The following is an 18,259-nucleotide window of genomic DNA, read 5'->3' as shown; positions in this document are numbered from 1 at the left end:
AACATCAATGTGTGGTTGCTTCACACGTGCCCCCCACTGGGGACCTGGCCCACAACCCAGGCATGTGCCCTGACTGGGAATCGAACCGGCGACCCCTTGCTTCACAGGCAGGCGCTTAATCCACTGAGTTACACCAGCCAGGGCTAAATAAAATCTTTTTAGAAAGTTAAAAATATGTTAGCTCATCAGAGAATTCAAAAGGGAACAATGCAGGTGTAAACACAGCACTCAGTGTGGGGTCCCCACACCACGGAAACAGGTTCCTGTGTTTTCTGAGCTTAAACTACAAAACTGTAGTACTAGCTCCTACAGAACGAAAGGGTACGCCACTCCTGATGAGCCATTATTCTCAACATAGGAAAAAGGAGAACCTCCAAATACAAACAGGATTTAGCGCACACGCACACACACACACACACACACACACACACACACACACGAAATTCATTTCTCTGTTCTACCAACAACAACCCCTATGTCACTCAGCTAAATCTGGGCAAAAATCTCACAAACCTAAAGACTCCTCTTTGGGGGAAAAAAAAAATCCCATCTCCAACCTCTGCCCTGTCAATTTCTGTCATAATCAACCATAGCAAGTAATTTTCCTCTGCCAGTCCTCCAATCACTGCTGTGAGTATGCAAAATCTATTTAAATTATTGGTTTCAAGGCCTTCCACCTTGAAATTACTTCCTCCCTCCTTCAACCAACGGCCCTACCTTGTTCCAACCCAGCCTGTACCTTCCCAAGGCAGCAAAACTACGTGCTTCCACTTTATCCATCATCAGAGCTTTCTCAGGTCCACTCTTTGAACTCCCGCTTGTCTTCCTCCCCACAAACAACACCAGGTACATGAATCAGGATGCGTGGAAAAATGAGGCGTCTCTCTCTCCCCAGGCTCCCTGTTTCTCCTATGATTCTGCATATCACCATCTCCTTAAAGGCAAGGGCTACTTTCAAGTCTCCCAGAACCCAAGCAAGTGCTTCACAATCTGTGGCCACTCCATAAATGCTTGTGATTGGCTGATGATGATGATAATGATGATGGTAACTAGATGAGGCTTCTAAGGAGAACAATCTTCTGAGTAATGATTGCGATGAAGTGAGAATTTATGATACTCCTTATTAAAATTTTAATGGCATAATTGGGCCTGAAGGTATATATTTTCCCTCTTTGGTGACACATACTGATTTCTCTCTCTAAAAATACTTTGCCGCCCTGGCTGGTGTAGCTCAGTGGATTGAGTGTGGGCCTGCAAACCCAAGGATCGCAGTTCGATTCCCAGTCAGGGCTCATGCCTTGGTTGCAGGCCAGTTCCCAGCAGGGGATGCACCAGAAGCAACCATACATTGATGTTTCTCTCCCTCTCTCCTTTCCTTGCCCTCTAAAGATAAATTTTAAAAGTCTTAAAAAAAAAAAGAGCTATAACTTCAAAAAAATAAAAACACTTTGCCAAGGAAATCTAAATCTCAAAGAACCAACAAGAAAAAAAATCTCCACAGAACAAAAGAAACTAATAAAAAATCACAGCATTTTGGGAAGTCACAAAATGGAGGTTTTAAACTCTGCTAAGTCTGTCAAGACAAAATGAATTCTAGTTTTTTAGGGGGTAAAGTCCTTGCATTCACAGCTTCTGGCATGTTTCCCAACGACATGGAGAGAGTTTATGGGAGCAGCAGTGAACCCAGAGAGGAGCTCTGCATTCTAAACTCCCTCCCTCCACCACACACAAGCCTGTAACCTTGGGAGAGGCGCACAGCTCAGCGTGGGCCTCTGTGTCTTCATCTGTCAATTTCTTTTGCCCCATGCAATGCCCGCATTTTATGATGCTTTGAAAAGAAGAAGCTGAGGCACTCCCAAGTCGGCTGACAGATGACAAAGCAAATAGGAACAATATGATTACCGCACTATAAAAGCGCTACAATCCCCCAAAAGCAAAGAAGACAATTTCTGTCCTTGGAATTGAGCTCACAACACGAGAGCAATCACAGCCTTGTCAAATAGGCTCTAAAACAACCAAACCTGCTGTGTTGGGAGAGTCATTTAACCTCTTTGGTTCTCAGCTTCCACGATCATCAAGTAGTCTTCCAGGATTAATACTCTCTGAGTCTATGAGCTTGAGATGGTTTTGTAGAAACCAAGTGGTATGTTTTTCATCACCAGAATGATTTTCTTTTGATATCTTATTCTATATCTTAAAATCACTTTCGGGGATGCAAATGACACCAGACATTTCATTTATGTGCGCATTCTACATTTTTCCCTTACTCAGGTTCTGCTATTGCTATCATGTTCCTTTCTCCGAATAATCAAGAGTTGACTTATTTATAATAATGAACTCTCTAATGATATTTATAATGCTGAAATATAGAAGGGTTTAGCCCCCAAGCATGCTACTGATATTTGGCAATCATCAATGAGTACACTGCTTGAAATACTGAAAATAAAAATTCTGCAGAGCTACAAATAGGAAATAGTAAATTCAGTGCAGATAGACACAGAGAAGCTACACTTCAAATACCTAATCAGGATGTAAAATTATCAGATTATGAAATACAGCCCATGATTAAATATTATCTAACTAATTAATTCCTCCTGCCCTTTGCAAAAGTTGTAGTTTGTATTTAAAAGTGCATTCATTCAAAGAAATTCCCCACGTAACAGAGCTGGAGCATAATCCATTCATGCAAATCAGCTCATGCGGAACCCAGACCCTAGCCCAGAAAGAAATTTTAAGCACTGTTTCTAGTTTGACCTTTTGATTAAGTTTCATGGTCATTAATGATAATGACACTGACTTCAACAACACTGGAAGGTGCAGGTATGAGTGAGTAGGAACAATAACAGTTTCTACAGATGGATGAGAACTACTGTGGGCTGAAGACTTTTTAAACATCTTCATGAGACTGATTTAATCTCAAAACAATGTGAGTAGGATACTACATAAATACACTCTTGGTGAATTTAAAACCGCAGAGCAGTTCAGACAAGTTCAGTAATTACTCTGGACTTCAGTTTTACGTTTTAACTGAAAGTCAGATGATCAAAACTACTAAAACAAGAAGGCTGAAACTGGCAAGGTGGACGGGAAAGCAGCAAGTAACGTAACTCACTCACAGAAAGGTTTTGTGAATTTTCCAAAGCTGGGTCCAAATTTGGCCAAGAAGCAAAAAGGAGTTGAAAGAGGAAAAAGCCCAGTGCCTTTAGAACCGATGTGCTCTTACCCCCCCCTAGTGGTGCCTGAGCAATTTCTCAACTGTGACAAGCACCTGGAGGGACTGAAGATTTGATTAAAGATGTTTTCCCTGAAGTCAGCACTAGTTTGGTAATCAATTTTCACTTGGTAAAAATGTACTAAAACATGTGGATTTATTTTTATTGCATTTTTTCATTACCACTTATCCCCCACATAAACCCTCCCCCATCCCCGATGGATTCAGAATCCAAATTAGACAAAGCACAGACTGGGGGGGAGGGGTTGGATGGAAAATATCCTCCTGTAACAAACCAGAGAAGCCTCACCGCCAGCTGGTTGAAAAGATTAGCAGCCCTGAGAAAACTCCATTCTGAATCTTTAAGACCTCACATGCTTTCACTTCCAAAATTAAAATTAAACAAGCAACAGAAATGTTTTTAGGTAAAAGGAAGCAAAACTAACATGAATGGTTGGAGAAGTCATCAGAAAACGAAGAAAAGAAACAAATTTCAGAATGACACATTGGGGACAAAAGAACGGCAGACAATAAACTATGGGCGAAATCATAAAAGAACCTGCTGTCACGGTGGACACCAAGCTAAATAAAGATGAATTATATGTCACATTTCGTAAAAGATACTTGAACAGGAATAAGGCATAAGGTAAAGCTCATCACATTTACACTAATTATAGTGTGGAAAGTCTGCAATTATAGAGGCACGGATAACCTGAGGGCGGTTCAAAGAAAATGAAGGAGATGATTAAAGGGAAAAATTCACAGTGCCTCTAGCAGGAGACTCTTTCTCTTCGTTCCCACACTCCCAACTTACAACATAAGAAGCTGGTGTTTACCAAGTGCTTATTATTACGGGCAGGCCCTGGGCCAAGTGCCTGTAAAGGTCTGCCTCATTCATTCCTTAAAACAATCCTTTAACAAAAATACTATTAGCCACCTCATGTCACAGATGTGGCGACTGAGGTTTAGAAAGCTAAGTCCAAGGTCACTCAGGCAGCTGGTGGCACTGACAGGGTTTTACCCAGGCCAACTCAAGCCTTCTATCAAGCTGCCAGCTCTTATCCCCTAAGCAATATTCTTTCTGTCGTCAAGAAGATTTCTCTCACACCTATATGCTCAAATCCTGAAATGACTTCCTAAGAAGGAAATATCAGAGAGGGAGTTGTGCAACGAGTTCTTTTTCTGCCCAGATCACCTAAAATAAGATGTTAAAGCTGAGGGTTTTGACGTCAAGTTCTCCCTCATTTTTTCAGATGAAGAACTGAGGCCTGCGGGGAGGGACTGGAGTGGGGAGAGATGTACCCGAGATCACACAGAGGAGTTCTGCCTAGAAGCCAGGGGATCAAACACCAGTTCAGGGCTCTCCATGGTTTTACATGAGTAACACCCTGACTGAATACTGGGACCAGACACAGGAATGTGTGCTGACTGACTGCTAACCCAACTCCTGCTTGGCTGGCCTCGGAGCCCGAGGGCTCACTCTGGGCCTTGGTACCTCCTGAATCTTGGGATACGTAGGTCATCTGCTCCTTCTTGGTCACAAAAGACCCTAATCCCTCTCTTCATCCTCCTACTTCCCCGGTCTTCGGTATTCACTGGTTCCTTATATCTGCCCAGTCCCAGCTTCAAGTTCAGGTTTCAGTGTTTTTGCCCAAAGTGGTTGTCTTCCAACAGGGTTCCTTATTTCCATCCTCTCCTATTCCCCACTTACAAACATTCTAAATCATTCCGCATGCCAACCACCTTAAATCACTCTCCTAGGAAAAAACCTCCAAGCTCCCACTGTTAACTGATGAATACAAGCTCCTTAGTGTGGCCTGAATCTACCAATTCAAACACATCTCTCCCCTCTCCCTCCCAAAACCACAGGATTCCCGTCTGCTGTGTTTGCTCAGCCACTTCCGCTGACCCCCTGACAGGAACACGCTTCCCCTGCACCTGTGGACACAAACCTGCCTTCAAAGCCGGTGGTAAGGAGGCTGGAGGGACTGCTCCCCCTTCATCCCACTGCATGGGGTCTCCAATTTCCATCTTAACGGTAACACCCTCATTATGCACACACTCTTCCGTGTTGTCTTTTCTGTGTGTCCTCATTCTCTGCCTGGATTGAGTGCTGTGGAAAGCTGGGACCTTCCCTCTTAATATCTTTCTGTGCATGCCAATGCTCCGAAACTGAACTGCAGGGGGAGAGGGGGATGGAGAGGGAGGGGGACTTTAAAGAAGTTAGATAACTAACTTTTCAAGGTACATGAAAGGGTCTTAGAATAGAGAGGTGAGCCAATTGCTATCTATGTAGACACACAAAATGTTATGACACCAGGTTGAATACAGGGAAGGCCATTCTGAGCAGAAAGCATGTTAAATCTGCAACTAGAAAATACTTAACTGTTACAAAGTAAGTTTCATTTCCGTCAAAGGCAAGGAAGTCCAAGTACATGGAGGCAAAGGGAGCCCAACGATGAGAGGGCCTGTACTTCCTTCCATTCATGGAACAACCCTTACACAGAAACTACCTTATGCCAGGTGCTAGTCTGAGTATTTACCAATAAAAACTTAATTTTAATCCCTGTAGCAACCCAATGCAGAAAGAATTATTACTGTCTCCACTTTACTGAGGCATCTGAGAGTTAAGGGACTTGTCTAAGCTTGCTCAGATGGTGAGAGGCAGAGCCAGGGGTTGCTCCTGAAACTATCTATGGTCATGACCTCTAGGCTGTGCTGCCTTAGCAGCCCCCAACGAAGAAACTGGAGCCCTGGCTGGTGTAGCTCAGTGGATTGAGCACGGGCCTGTGAAGCAAAGGGTTGCCGGTTTGATTCTGTTAGGGCACATGCCTGGGTTGCAGGCCAGGTCCCCAGTAGGGCACACGAGAAGGGGGACACGAGAGGCAACCACACATAGATATTTCTCCCTCTCTTTCTCCCTCATTTCCCTTCTCTTCAAAAATAAATAAATAAAATCTTTTAAAAAACAAACAAAAAACTATTACAAAAAAAAAGAAACTGGAGCTTAAGCAAAGACCTACTCCATGTACTTAAAAGCCTCATTGAGAGGGTCAGATAGGCAACTGCTGGCCTCACTGGCCATTACTGAGTTAAGAAGTGTGCCTGTCTATTCTCCCATTACCTACCCGTCCCTGTCTTTCTTTTCGAATAGACAACAGCTCCACGGAGGCTTTAAGCAGCCAGCCCATTCACCCTGTCCAGGCCTCCATTTCCTCTTCTGACAATGAAGCCAATGCCAGCAAGCACATCCTCACTAGGTCTCGATCACTGCTAAGTCGTGTTCACTGCCTGGCCCATGTCCGTACTCAGTAAATATCTGTTAAATGAATAAATAAATGCATCTCTGTTGTATCAAATGAGTGTGCCTTTAAAGCATTTAGCATGATGCCTGGCACACAGTCACTGCTATTCCCTAGCCCTCCCTCCCACAAAAGGGCAGACTTGGGGTCCAATGGATGGCAGCGCTGGTCAGGATACACCCCACTTCCTTCTTCAGTCTTCACCAGCACGGCACGACTGCGTTCATCACTCACCCTTGACTGTCCATGTCCTAGAGCTGTGGCACCCATGCCATCCACAGGCACTGATTAAACCCCATGGGAGAGGCCAAAAATAAGGTAGAAACAACCTCCTGAAATAGGGAGAAAAGTTTCTCCCTGCCCGCACATACAGCCTGTTACTATATATTACCAAGCAATGAAATCGCCGCCATTGCTGCCTTGGAGTTTACAATCCAGAAGGAAATCATTTGTCTAAATGTTGAACTGTCTAAAATTTCACATCTTACTGAAAATACCAGTCGTTTTTTCCTCTTTTGAAAGTTCCTTCCGTCATGAACAACTCTATGTCCACTAGGACGTTGGAATGACCTGTAATGTTGGTACTTAAATCAATCATAGTCCCCCTTGGGTATGTGGAAACATTTGGGATATCAACCAACAGGAGGAGGCGGCTTTATTTTTAATATAAGATGGTAACAGAATCTCTCACAACTCAATTTTGAGAAATTTTTCATATTTGACTCTTCTTCCTGGTAGATTGAATTATTAGAGTAAAATTCCAGCCTAGATAAGAAATAATATAACCGTTTCGCCTCCTGGCAAATTACATTCAGCACCCACTTTCTCAAAATGACAAATATTGAAGCTTTCAAGTGGAAAAATCCTCCAAAGCGTCGAGCCAATTGTGCAATGCAGCAGGTATTGCAAAGAATAGATTTTTCCCCCTATCTCTGCAGCAAAAAGTCTGACCTTATTAATATAAGATAGCATGGTTCATATGTTAACTACCGCTGGTTCTGAAATTGAGTCCTTGTTAGAAGCCACCTACATGTGACCTCAGTAAAGCCAAGAATTCCTCATGTACCATTTCTCCTTTTTTTCAAACACACAGGCCATCTCCTGCCTTAGCACTTTGCTCAGCTAATGGATAACATAATAATAGGGCAGGAGAGTAAGACTAATCGATTCTCGAAAGTGGAATTCTCTCAGTCATCATAGATCAAACTACTGTTACTTTCAACAGAATGTTTGAACATCATTTTTTAAAAGTATTTTCACTGGAAATTCGAGGTTCAATGAGATGCAACAGCTTGACGAATCACAACGTGGCAGCAAACACGGTGACCTAACCCTCCTACTTTAGGCCAAGTATAGTCCCTTTCTTTCTGCCCAGCAGTACGCATTCCATGAATCCTTTAACAATTTCACGGGGTCAGTAATGTTACTGCCATTTTACTAATGTGGAAGCTGAGGTCCAGATAGCTTAAGTGTCTTATCCAAGCTTTAAGCAGTGTAGCGGGAAGCCCAGGTCTGTCTTATTTCAAAGCCTACACACTTTCTCCTGGCTGCTTTGCTACTCAGTGTGGCCCTGCACCAGCAGCAATGGCATCACTTGGGAGTTGGTTACAATTGCAGAATTCTCGGTCCTACCAATGAACTACAGAATCAGAATCCCCATTTTACCAAAATCCTCAGGTCACTCATGTGTATATTAAGTTTGACACACTGTATACTTTCCTTCTGCCTCTCTGAATAGCCCTTTCTGCAGATCCCAGTGGGGTGGTGGCGAGAGGAGGGACAGGAGAGGGGAAGGTGCTTTCCCCCCAGGGACAATTGGCAATGTCTGAAGACATTTATGGTTGTCACAACTGGAGCTGGGTGAAAAGTGCTACAGGCATGTACAGAGTAGAGGCCAGAGATGCTGCTGAACATCCTGCAATGCACAGGATAGTCCTCCATCAAAAAGAATTATCCGGCCAAATGTCAACAGTGCCAAGGTGTAGAAACTGCCATGGCTGCTAATATTGTCTATCCTCTTTGGGTTTGGGGTCTATTTAAAGAAGAAAACTAATAAGAGATTTTCATGGCAAAATTATGGCTAAAGAAAGGTCATACAAAACTCTCTTTCCCTGCGCGTCAGTCTCTCACAATCCTCACATTTATCAAATAGTAACTTAGATCGGGGATCGTCAGCAACTTTGGCCCACAACACAAATCCAGTCCTCTGAATGGCCTTGTGCAGTTTGAGAGGTAAGAATGAGTTTTACATTATTATTTTTTTAAATTCTCACACAAGGATATGTTTATTGCTTCTTTAGAGGCAGAGAAAGAGAGAGAGAAAAGGAAGGGGGAGGGGAGGGGAAGGGAGAGAGAGAGAGAAACATTGATCAGTTGCCTCTCATACTCGCCCTGACCAGGGATCAAACCTGAAACCTAGGTAAGTGCCCTGAGTGGGGATTGAACCTGCAAACTTGTGGTATATGGATGACACTCCAACCAACTGAGCCAGGTAGCCAGGGCAAATTTTACTTTTTTTTTTTTTAAATTTTATTTATTTATCCCTAGACAGAGGGGAAGGAAGGGAGAAAGAGAGGAAGAGAAACAACGGTGTGTGGTTGCCTCTCATATGCCCCATACTGGGACCTGGTCTAAAACCCAGGCATGTGCCCTGACTGGGAATCAAACCCTCCACCCTCTGGTGCTCAGGCTAGCGCTCAATCCACTGAGCCACACCAGCCAGGGCAAATTTTACATTTTTAAATAACTGTTACAAAATTTTAACAACATTCCATCGCTTGTGAAAATTACATAAAATTCAAATTTCACATGCCCCCCCCACTAGGGACCTGGCCTGCAACCCAGGCATGTGCCCTACACTGAGAATCAAACTTGCGACCCTTTGGTTTGCAGTCCCCTGCTCAGTCCATTGAGCTACACCGGGCAGGGCATATTACTTTTAACTTTATTAAAGGCTGTTTTTTACAAACCTCATTGAGATATAACTCACATACCTTAAAATTCACCAATTTAAAGTGTACAATTCAATGATTTCTAGCACAGAGTTGTGCAACCATCACAATTTCAGAACATTATCACCACATCAAAAAGAAACCTTGTGCCCTTTTAGCTATCACTCCCCACCACCACACCCCGATTTTTTCAGCCTGATGTAAGCACATATCTATTTTCTATCTCTATAGATACCCCTCCCCTAGACTTTTTTTTCCTATTTTACATGCATTTATTTCATTCTGTTCACACTGTACGATTGTTATACAGCCTACAAAAAGTAGAAAAATCTAACCCATGTTCCAAATCCAGGTCAGAGCTAATGTGGAAAAGAGAAACTGTACAGTAAGTTACAAGAAGAGTTGAAGTGTCCTGTACAAGTCATACTGCCTGTCACATGATATATTTAAAGCTATAAATATAGTCATGGGAGAATCTCTTGTCTTTGCTGTGGCCACACAGTTCCTTTGGATGAGTTCTCCTATCAATGTGTCTGTTCTCTTGAGGACAGGAACATATGAAAGGAATCATACCTATGTGGTCTTCTGTGACCGACTTCTTTCACTTACACTGGTTTCAAGGTTTATTCACGTTGTGGCATGTATTGGAATGCTTTTTATTGTAAAGTATTTTGTATTATATTGACATACTACTTTTTTTATACACTCATTAGCTGACGGACACATGGGTTATTCCCATCTTTGGTTCTGTGAACCAAAGTATTTATTTTCTTTAAAGAGTTTATCATTTAGAGACAGGGAAAGGGAAGGAAAAAAGGGGGAGAGAAACATCAATGTGTGGTTGCCTCTCGCGCACCCCCTATTGGGGACCTGGCCTGCGACCCAGGCTTGACCTGAACTAGGACTCTAACTGATGACCCTTTGGTTTGCAGCTCACACGCAACCCACTAAGCTACACCAGCCAAAGGAAGTACTTAAAATGGAGTACTAACATGGGGATGGTGAGCCCTAAACTGGAGTCGGAAAGTCATTAGGAAAGTAGACTTATTTACATCTATGCCCAGATGAAGTTTGGACTTCTGCGGTTGCCGTAGAAGTCCATTCCGGAACTGACCCTTCCCAGTTTCCGCTGAGTGTGCCGAGGGACCTGAGCCGTCCTTTCTGTACCAGCTGTCACACCACGTTAAGTAGCCAATATACATTTCTTTTGTTCCAAATTATGGTTTTTACCTTTATAAACTCTGGTTTTCGTTGTACAAGTTTCTCTGTGGGCGTTTTCACTTCTCTTGAGTAGAGGCCTATGCGTGGAATTTCTGGGTCACCCGGTAACTCCATGTTTACCTGTTGAGGAGCTACCACAGACTGTTCTCCAAAGTGGCCGTACCATTTTACCACCAGCAGTGTATGAGGAGTCTGATTTCTCCACATTCTCGCCAACACTTGTTATTATATTATAAGCCTTTTAATTCTAGTCATCCCAGCGGTTGGCTCTGGTGGTAAAGTGGTATCTCGTTTGTATTTCCATTTCCCCAGTGACTAATGATGTTGAGCAACTTTCCGGGTATTTATTGGCCATGTCTATGTCTTCCCTGTAAAAGTGTCTATTCAGATCCTTTGCCCATCTTTAATTAGGTTATTTGCTTGTTTATCTACTGAACTATGAGTTCTTTATATATTTTAGATATAAGATGCTTATCAGGTATGACTTCCTGTTCTTTTCATTTCCTTGGTGTCCTTCGAGGCACAAATTTTTTATTTTGATAAAGTTCATTTTATTTTGTATTGTTGTTCATACTTTTGGTGTCAGATTTAAGAATCCTATCTATGCCAAACCCAAAGTCATAAAGTTTTATCCCTATGTTTCCTTATAAGAGTGTTATAGTTTTAGTTATTACATTTAGGTCTTTGACTCATTGAGTTAATTTTTATATGTGGGATGAAGTAAAGGTTCCATTTCATAACTGGCTGCAGTTATCTCAGCATCATTTGTTAAAGGGCCTATTCATTTCTCCAGTGAGTGGTCTCGGTACCCTTGTCAAAAAACAGTTAACACAGAGATATACAGGTTTACTTCTGGATTCTCAATTTTATTCCATTGATCTATATGACGATCGTTACGCCAGTACTACACTGTCTTGATTATGGTTGTTTTTTAGTGAGTGTTGACATGAGTAAATGTGTGTTTCTACTTTGTTCCTTTTCAAGATTATTTTAGCTATTCTGGGATCCCTGCAATTCAGTTATGAATTTTAGAATCATCTGTCAATTGCTACAAAGAAGGAAACTGAGATTCTGATAGGGGGTACATTGAATGTGTGTAGATCAACTTGGGAAATACTGCTATGTTAACAATATTAAGTCTTATCCATGAACAAGGAATGGTCTCCCACTTACTTAGATCATTGTTAATGTCTTTCAACAGTGTTTTATAATTTTCAGAGTATAAGTTTTTCACTTCTTTTGTTAAATTTAGCCCTGGCTGGTGTAGCTCATTGGATTGAGCACAGGCCTGTGAACCAAAGGATTGCAGTTCAATTCCCAGTCGGGGAACATGCCTGGGTTGCAGGCCAGTTCCCAGCAGGGGACACAGGAGAAGCACCCATACATCGATATTTCTCTCCCTCTCTCCTTCTCTTCCCCTCTAAATATAAATAAATAAAATCTTTAAAAAAATTTTATTCCTAAGGATTTAATACTTTTTGATGCTATTATAAATAGAATTTTAATTTCACTTTCAGATTGTTCATTGCAGGTATATAGAATTACAATTTTTGTATGTTGACCTCGTATCGTGCAACCTTGCTTAACTGGTTTATTAGTTCCCATTGTTTTTCGTCAGTGGATTCTTTAAGGTCTGTATACAAGACCATGAAAGCTGCGAATAGAAATAGTTTTACTTCTTCCTTTCCAATATGGATGCCTTTCATTTCACTGTCTTATCTAATTGTCCTGGCTGGAACCTCCAGTGCAGCATTGAATAGAACTGGTGAGAGTGGGCGTCCTTGATCATTCCTGACTTTAGCGAGGAAACATCTAGTGCTTCACCATTAAGTGTGACATTAGCTTTGGGTTTTTCACAGACGCTTTTTATCAGGTGGAAGAAGTTCCCTTCTATTCTTACTTTGTTGAGTGTTTTTATCATGACATGCTGTTAGATTTTTGTCAAGGCTTTTCCTGCATGTATTGAGATAATCATGTGATTTTTGTTTTTTATTCTATCGATATGATGTAATACATTCATTGATTTTAGGATGTTAAACCAACTTTGTATTCCTGGGATAAATCCCACTTGTTTATGGTGTATAATTCTTTTTGTACGTAGCTGCATTTGGTTTGCTAGTACTTTGTGAAGGATTTTTGCTTCCATTTTCATGAGCTACTGGCCTCCTGTTTTCTTGTGTTATCTCTGTCTGGTTTTGGTGTCAGGGTGATGCAAGGTTCATCAAATGAGCTGAGAAGTGGTTCCTCCTCTTCTGTTTTTTGGCATAGTTTGTAAAAAATTTACCATTAATTATTCTTCAGATGTTTGGTATAATTCAGTGGTGAAACTATCTGGTTCTCTAGTGGATAGAGTCTGGGACTTTCATGGTGGGTAGTGTTTTTTTTACTAATTTACACTCATCACTTGTTACAGTTCTATTGAGATTGACTCTTCTTGAGTCAATTTTGGTGCTAATGTCTAGGAATTTGTCCCCATTTCAAGTTATGTAATTATTTGGTGTAGAACCACCATTTTCTTTGTTTTTACATGTCTTTTATTGTTGTATTCCTCCTTCACTACTTGCTTTTGCATTAAGTGAATATTTTCTAATGAAGCATTTAAATTTCTTTATTAATTTTTCCACTATAATTTTGAAGACTTTTTTAGTGCTTACTCCAAGGTTTACCATATAATCCTGATTTATCTAAATCAGCTTCAGATTTATACTAGCTTAATTCCAGTGATATATAGAAATGTTACTCCTATATAGCTCCATTCCCTTCCCGTTTTTGTAATAGTGTTATCTATATTATATCGAGTAAAGTTACAAATCTGGCAATACATTGTTATAGTTATCACTTTACCATCTGTAGTCATTTCTTTAGTCCATTATAGCTTTCCTCCCACCCACTCCTTTGTTCTGTTATTGGCAAGTCCAATACACATATATTGCATTTCTGTTATAGTCCCAACAGTATATTATAACATACTTCATATAATTGCTTTTCAAATCAGTTAAGAAAGGAAAACATAAGTTTATACTCTTTTATAATTATATAGTTACCTTTACTAGTGCTCTTTGTTGTTTTTTTCTCTTTCATGTGGATTTAAATTACTACCTGAGGTCACTTGCTTTTAGCCTGAAGAACTTCCTTTAGTATTTTTTGTAAGATGAATCTTTAAGCATTAAATTTTCTGTTTTTGACTATATGGGGAAGTTTTTAGTTCACTTTCATTTTTAAATGTCCTTACTATTTATAGCTAGCTGAGCTGGATATAGGATTCTCAGTTGGCAAGTTTTTTCTTTGAGCACTTTAAACATGTTCTGCTGTGAGGTCAGCCGTTAACCTTATGAGGGTTCCCTTGTAAGTGCAAAGTCATTTTTCTCTTGCTGCTTTCAAGATTTTCCCCTTGTCTTTGACTTTTAGCATTTTTACTCTGATGTATCTGTGAATCTCTTTGTGTTTGTCCTCCTTGGAGTTCACTGAGCTTCCTGAATGTGTAGGTCATTGTTTTTCAACAAGTTAGGAAGGGTCAGCCATTATACTTTTAAAATATTTTTCTCTCCTCTGCTGGTATTTCCATTACACATATATTGATGCACCTAACAATCTATCACATTTCTCTGCTGCTGTGTACATTTTTCTTCATTCTTTTTTGTCTGCTCTCCAGCTTACATAATTTCTATCCCATCTATCTTCAAGCACACTAATTCTTCTGCCAGTTCAAATCTACTTTGAGCCCCTCTAGTGAGTTTTTTTTTATTTCAGTCACTGTATACTTTCCAGCTCCAGAATTTTAATTTGGTTCTTTTAAATAATTTCTCTTTATTGATATTCTGTATATGATGCAAAAATATCATTCCTTTCATTAACCGTGCTTTCCTTTAGTTCTGTGAACATATTTATAATGGCTACTTTAAAACCTTGTCATTAAATTTGGCATCTCGTCACTCTCAAGCAATATGTTACTAGCTTTTCCCATTGTATGGGTCATACTTCCCTGTTTCTTTGCATATCTTATAATTTTTTGGTGGAAACTGGATGTTTTAGATAATATAGCAACTCTGGGGACTGCTGACCTGTTCTCCAGAGCTTGTTATTTGCTTATTTATTTGTTTAGAGACTGGCTTCATTGTTTTAGTGAAATCTGTCTCCCTCACATAGTGTGGCCTACGATGGTGCTTCTCAGGGAGATGCTTCTTTGAGTATGCCTGAAGGTTTTAGTAGGGCTCTCTTTCTCTTATTACATCCAGCTGTTCAACTCCACTAATTGTGGTATATTGTTCCTTTATCTTCAATAACACTCCAGCCCTAGCTGGTGTGGCTCGCTGGATTATGTACTGGCCTATGGATGGAAAGGTTGCTAATTCAATTCCCAGTCAGGGCACATGCCCAGGATGCAGGCCAGGTCCCCAGGTGGGAGCATGTGAGAGGCAATCAATCACTGTTTCTCTTGTAGAGTGATATTTCTTTTTCTTCTGTTCCTCTCCCTCTTTCCCCCTCTCTAAAAATAAATAAATAAATATATATATATATATATATTTTTTTTTCCCTCCAATGCTCCAGAACATAATTTACTCTGTAAAGTAATCCAATCAAAATGTGGCTTTTGCCCCAGGTGGGGTAGCTTGGTGGACTGAGCATGGGCCTGGGAACCAAAGGGTAGTCGGTTTGATTCCCAGTCAGGGCACATGCCTGGGTTGCGGGCCAGATGCCCAGTGAGGGGGGTGCTCTAGAGGCAACCACACGTTAATGTTTCTCTCCCTGTCTTTCTCCCTTACCCTCTCTCTAAAAATAAATAAAATCTTTTTTAAAAAAGGTGGCTCTTTCGAGGGATCAGTTTCTGAGATCTGTGTTTGATCTCAGAAACTGATATTGTTCTGACCCCCCACAGGGCTCTTCTAGGCCATGCTATTCACCCCCCATCCCCATCCTCTCCTGCAAACTAGCTGGTTTATAGTCCAGGCAGTATCTTTATGCAATCCAGAAATTGCCTTTCACCAACACCTCTACTGTTCTTGAGTACCCCCTAGGCATAAACTTCTCCATACTTTGTTGCAAATGAAGTCACTACCTCGAGTAGAGATTAGAGGCTAAGGGTTTTAAAGCCTGTTTCTTTCTCTAGGCAACATCTCTTGAGCTCTTGGTGGAAGTGGGGAGGGGGCACTTACCAGCCTAGGGTCTTCTCAGTTTACCTCTCCTGGCTGGAACCACCATCTCACAAGCTGAGTGTGGGCCAAAAGTAATGGGGGCCCAGCATTCTTGGTGTGCCGCCCACAGCACAGCCCTCATTCCATAAGGAAGAAGCCCCATCTTTCAACTTTCTATCACTTAGTCTCAGCAACAAGTAGCCTTGGGCAGGATGAGAAGTATTGAAGTCCTCCTCCTCCTGGTAAGAAAGCCTTCTGACTAGGAGCTAAGGGGAGGGGGCACCCTGTGTTCTGAGAGTCCCCCCACCTCTTGCTAAGCTGGGAGCAGGAGGGTGGTAGAGGTCTTGGTTCAAATGCCACACATTTTCACCTTCCTCATTGAATTTTCATGCATTTCCTTGAATATTTGCCCTTAGCACCATTTCCAGAAGGCTTAAGTTATTGGTTTGGTTTTTTATTTTTTACCAGTTTTACAAAGAACCAGATCAATGGAGATCCTCTGTCATGCTGGAAGTTAATCCTGTCTGTAGCTGCTTTTGTGCTACAGGGTAGAGCTGAAGAGTTGAGTAGCTGCAACTGAGACCTTATGGCCCGCAAAGCTAAAAATATTTGTGTGGCCCTTTACATAGCCAGTTTGCCAACCCCTGACTTAGGTCGCCACTGCCAATGCTGCTGGTCCGCAGACCACACTTTTAGTAGCAAGGGCTTAAATTACTCGAGAGACAGCACTGTACTGGCTAGAAGCTTGATTCAAAACCTAACCTCACCATTAACTAGATATATGGTTTGGGGTACCTACCTCATTAGATTATTGTAAGAATTCAATGTATGAGTGTCTGAAACTTTGAAAGTATTCAACAAATGATAACTGTTATCATCGTGCAAACTGTATGGAAAATCTAAGTATTATAAGACACCATCTCTTTCCTCAAAGAGTTTTCTCCAGAAAAGTGAAGTTTTGGAAAAGGAAAACAAGTATAGATTTTCCAGTAAAACGAGATGCCTTTTACTACCTGGGGTACATAATAATAAAGTAAGTATCTAATAAAGTAAAAGTTCTGTAGAGCTTGAGCTTAAGTCTGACACTGAAAACTACATTTTGCTACCGCCGATGTTTCTAGCCTCTTGCAGTATGAATGAAAAATTTCCGGAAGTGTTTCCAAATCCAAAAGCCCTATTGAACAAGGCAGCAATTTATCTTTAACATAAGGCTTTGGGCCTAGATGGCTCCTTCCGGTTCTTGCCATCTCTGTCTATACCCAGAGATAATAAAACCAGGATCCCTCAAGTTTCCACCTCCACTGTCACCCTGGTAGGGGCGCCTCGGTCGGTGCCGCACTAGGGCCCGAGAAGCGGGAATTCCGCCCAGCTCCCACCCCGCTGCAGCCCGTCGGGGCTGCCGGCCGATGATTACCTCGCAATTAAACTCCATCTCGGCGTCCATGGTGACAATCCGCACGGTGAAAGTCTTGGGCTGCTTCCTCTTGAGGGAGCTGAAGCTCATGCGGGAAGCGATGGCCCCGGCCATGGTGCGGGGCTCAGGCCCGGGACCCTCGCTTCCCAAGGCCTGTGCTCTGGGACTGTTAGCCCCCCTGGAGGAGCTGCACAGGCCTCAGGGCTACCATGGTGCCCGACCGGCTGGCCCGAAAACTGTCTGCACGGCACGGGCCCCCAGCGGCCAGCATGGGCCGCTAGGACCCTGTCCCTGGGGCGGAAAAGGAGAGTTGCGGGGCAGGCCTCGACGGCCGTGGGGACGGATCGAGAGAGGGGACCGGCCCGGCACTCTGGGACTTGGGCCGGGGACACTGGGGTCACCTGAGGACGGGGTCCCTAGACGGCTGCGGCCCAGATTCGGCGCGCCTCTCAGCGACTGATGGAGGTCTCAGGGACGCGCTGCAGCCGGGCGCGCACATGCGCGCGTGGCTGTCACCGTCCTCGCTCCGCGCGCCCGCGGAAAGCGTCCCCTCCCCGCAGCCCCCGACACGCTCGCCGCCCAGCCCTCAGGTCCGATTACTACTCAAAACGCAACCTAACTTGCGGTTATCGCTCGGGCGCAGTGATTGGCTTAGATTTCCCAGGAAGTCTCTAGCGAGACATTGACTCCGTCCGCCTTCTCCAATAAGACTCCACCAGTTGGAAGTTTGGCTCTGAGAGGAGGCGCGGGCCTGGACTCGGCGTTGACTGGCTATGGAGACGGTCGCTCCCAACGCCTTTGTTCGTAGGGGTACACCTACTCTGGCAAGACTGGTTGAGGCGGCGGATTCCGACGCGCCTTTCCTGGGAAACCACGTAGAGGCTGGCCCCAGGGCGCCGCAGTGGGTTTCCTCCTCCCAGGTCTTCTCGGAGCAAGTGCGCCGAGTATGACGCCCCAGGGGATCCTGTTTAGGACGTCCTGCGTATAATCCTGTTTGGCACTTGATAATTATATATACTGACCACTGT

The 18,259-nt window shown here is 42.7% G+C and overlaps 1 protein-coding gene across 5 annotated transcripts in view; it reads right to left on the bottom strand.

Annotated features, from left to right (window-relative positions):
• Window positions 1-17,591, bottom strand: part of NF2 (NF2, moesin-ezrin-radixin like (MERLIN) tumor suppressor) — a 70,047-nt gene extending 52,456 nt beyond the window's left edge. For all 5 annotated transcript variants that reach the window (XM_037153277.2, XM_037153276.2, XM_037153275.2 and 2 more), the window contains exon 1: window positions 17,232-17,591. In XM_037153277.2, the coding sequence (XP_037009172.1) occupies window positions 17,232-17,345 (114 nt within the window). In that variant the 5' untranslated portion in view covers window positions 17,346-17,591. The remainder of the gene's footprint in view (window positions 1-17,231) is intronic.
• Window positions 17,592-18,259: the final 668 nt, after the last annotated feature.

This window comes from Artibeus jamaicensis, unplaced genomic scaffold (assembly GCF_021234435.1).
Source record: "Artibeus jamaicensis isolate MK-2021 breed Jamaican fruit bat unplaced genomic scaffold, CSHL_Jam_final contig_525, whole genome shotgun sequence".
NCBI classification, from domain to species: Eukaryota; Metazoa; Chordata; class Mammalia; order Chiroptera; family Phyllostomidae; genus Artibeus; species Artibeus jamaicensis.
The sequence above is the reverse complement of the archived record's forward strand: the minus strand, read 5'-3'. Positions and strand labels throughout refer to the sequence as shown.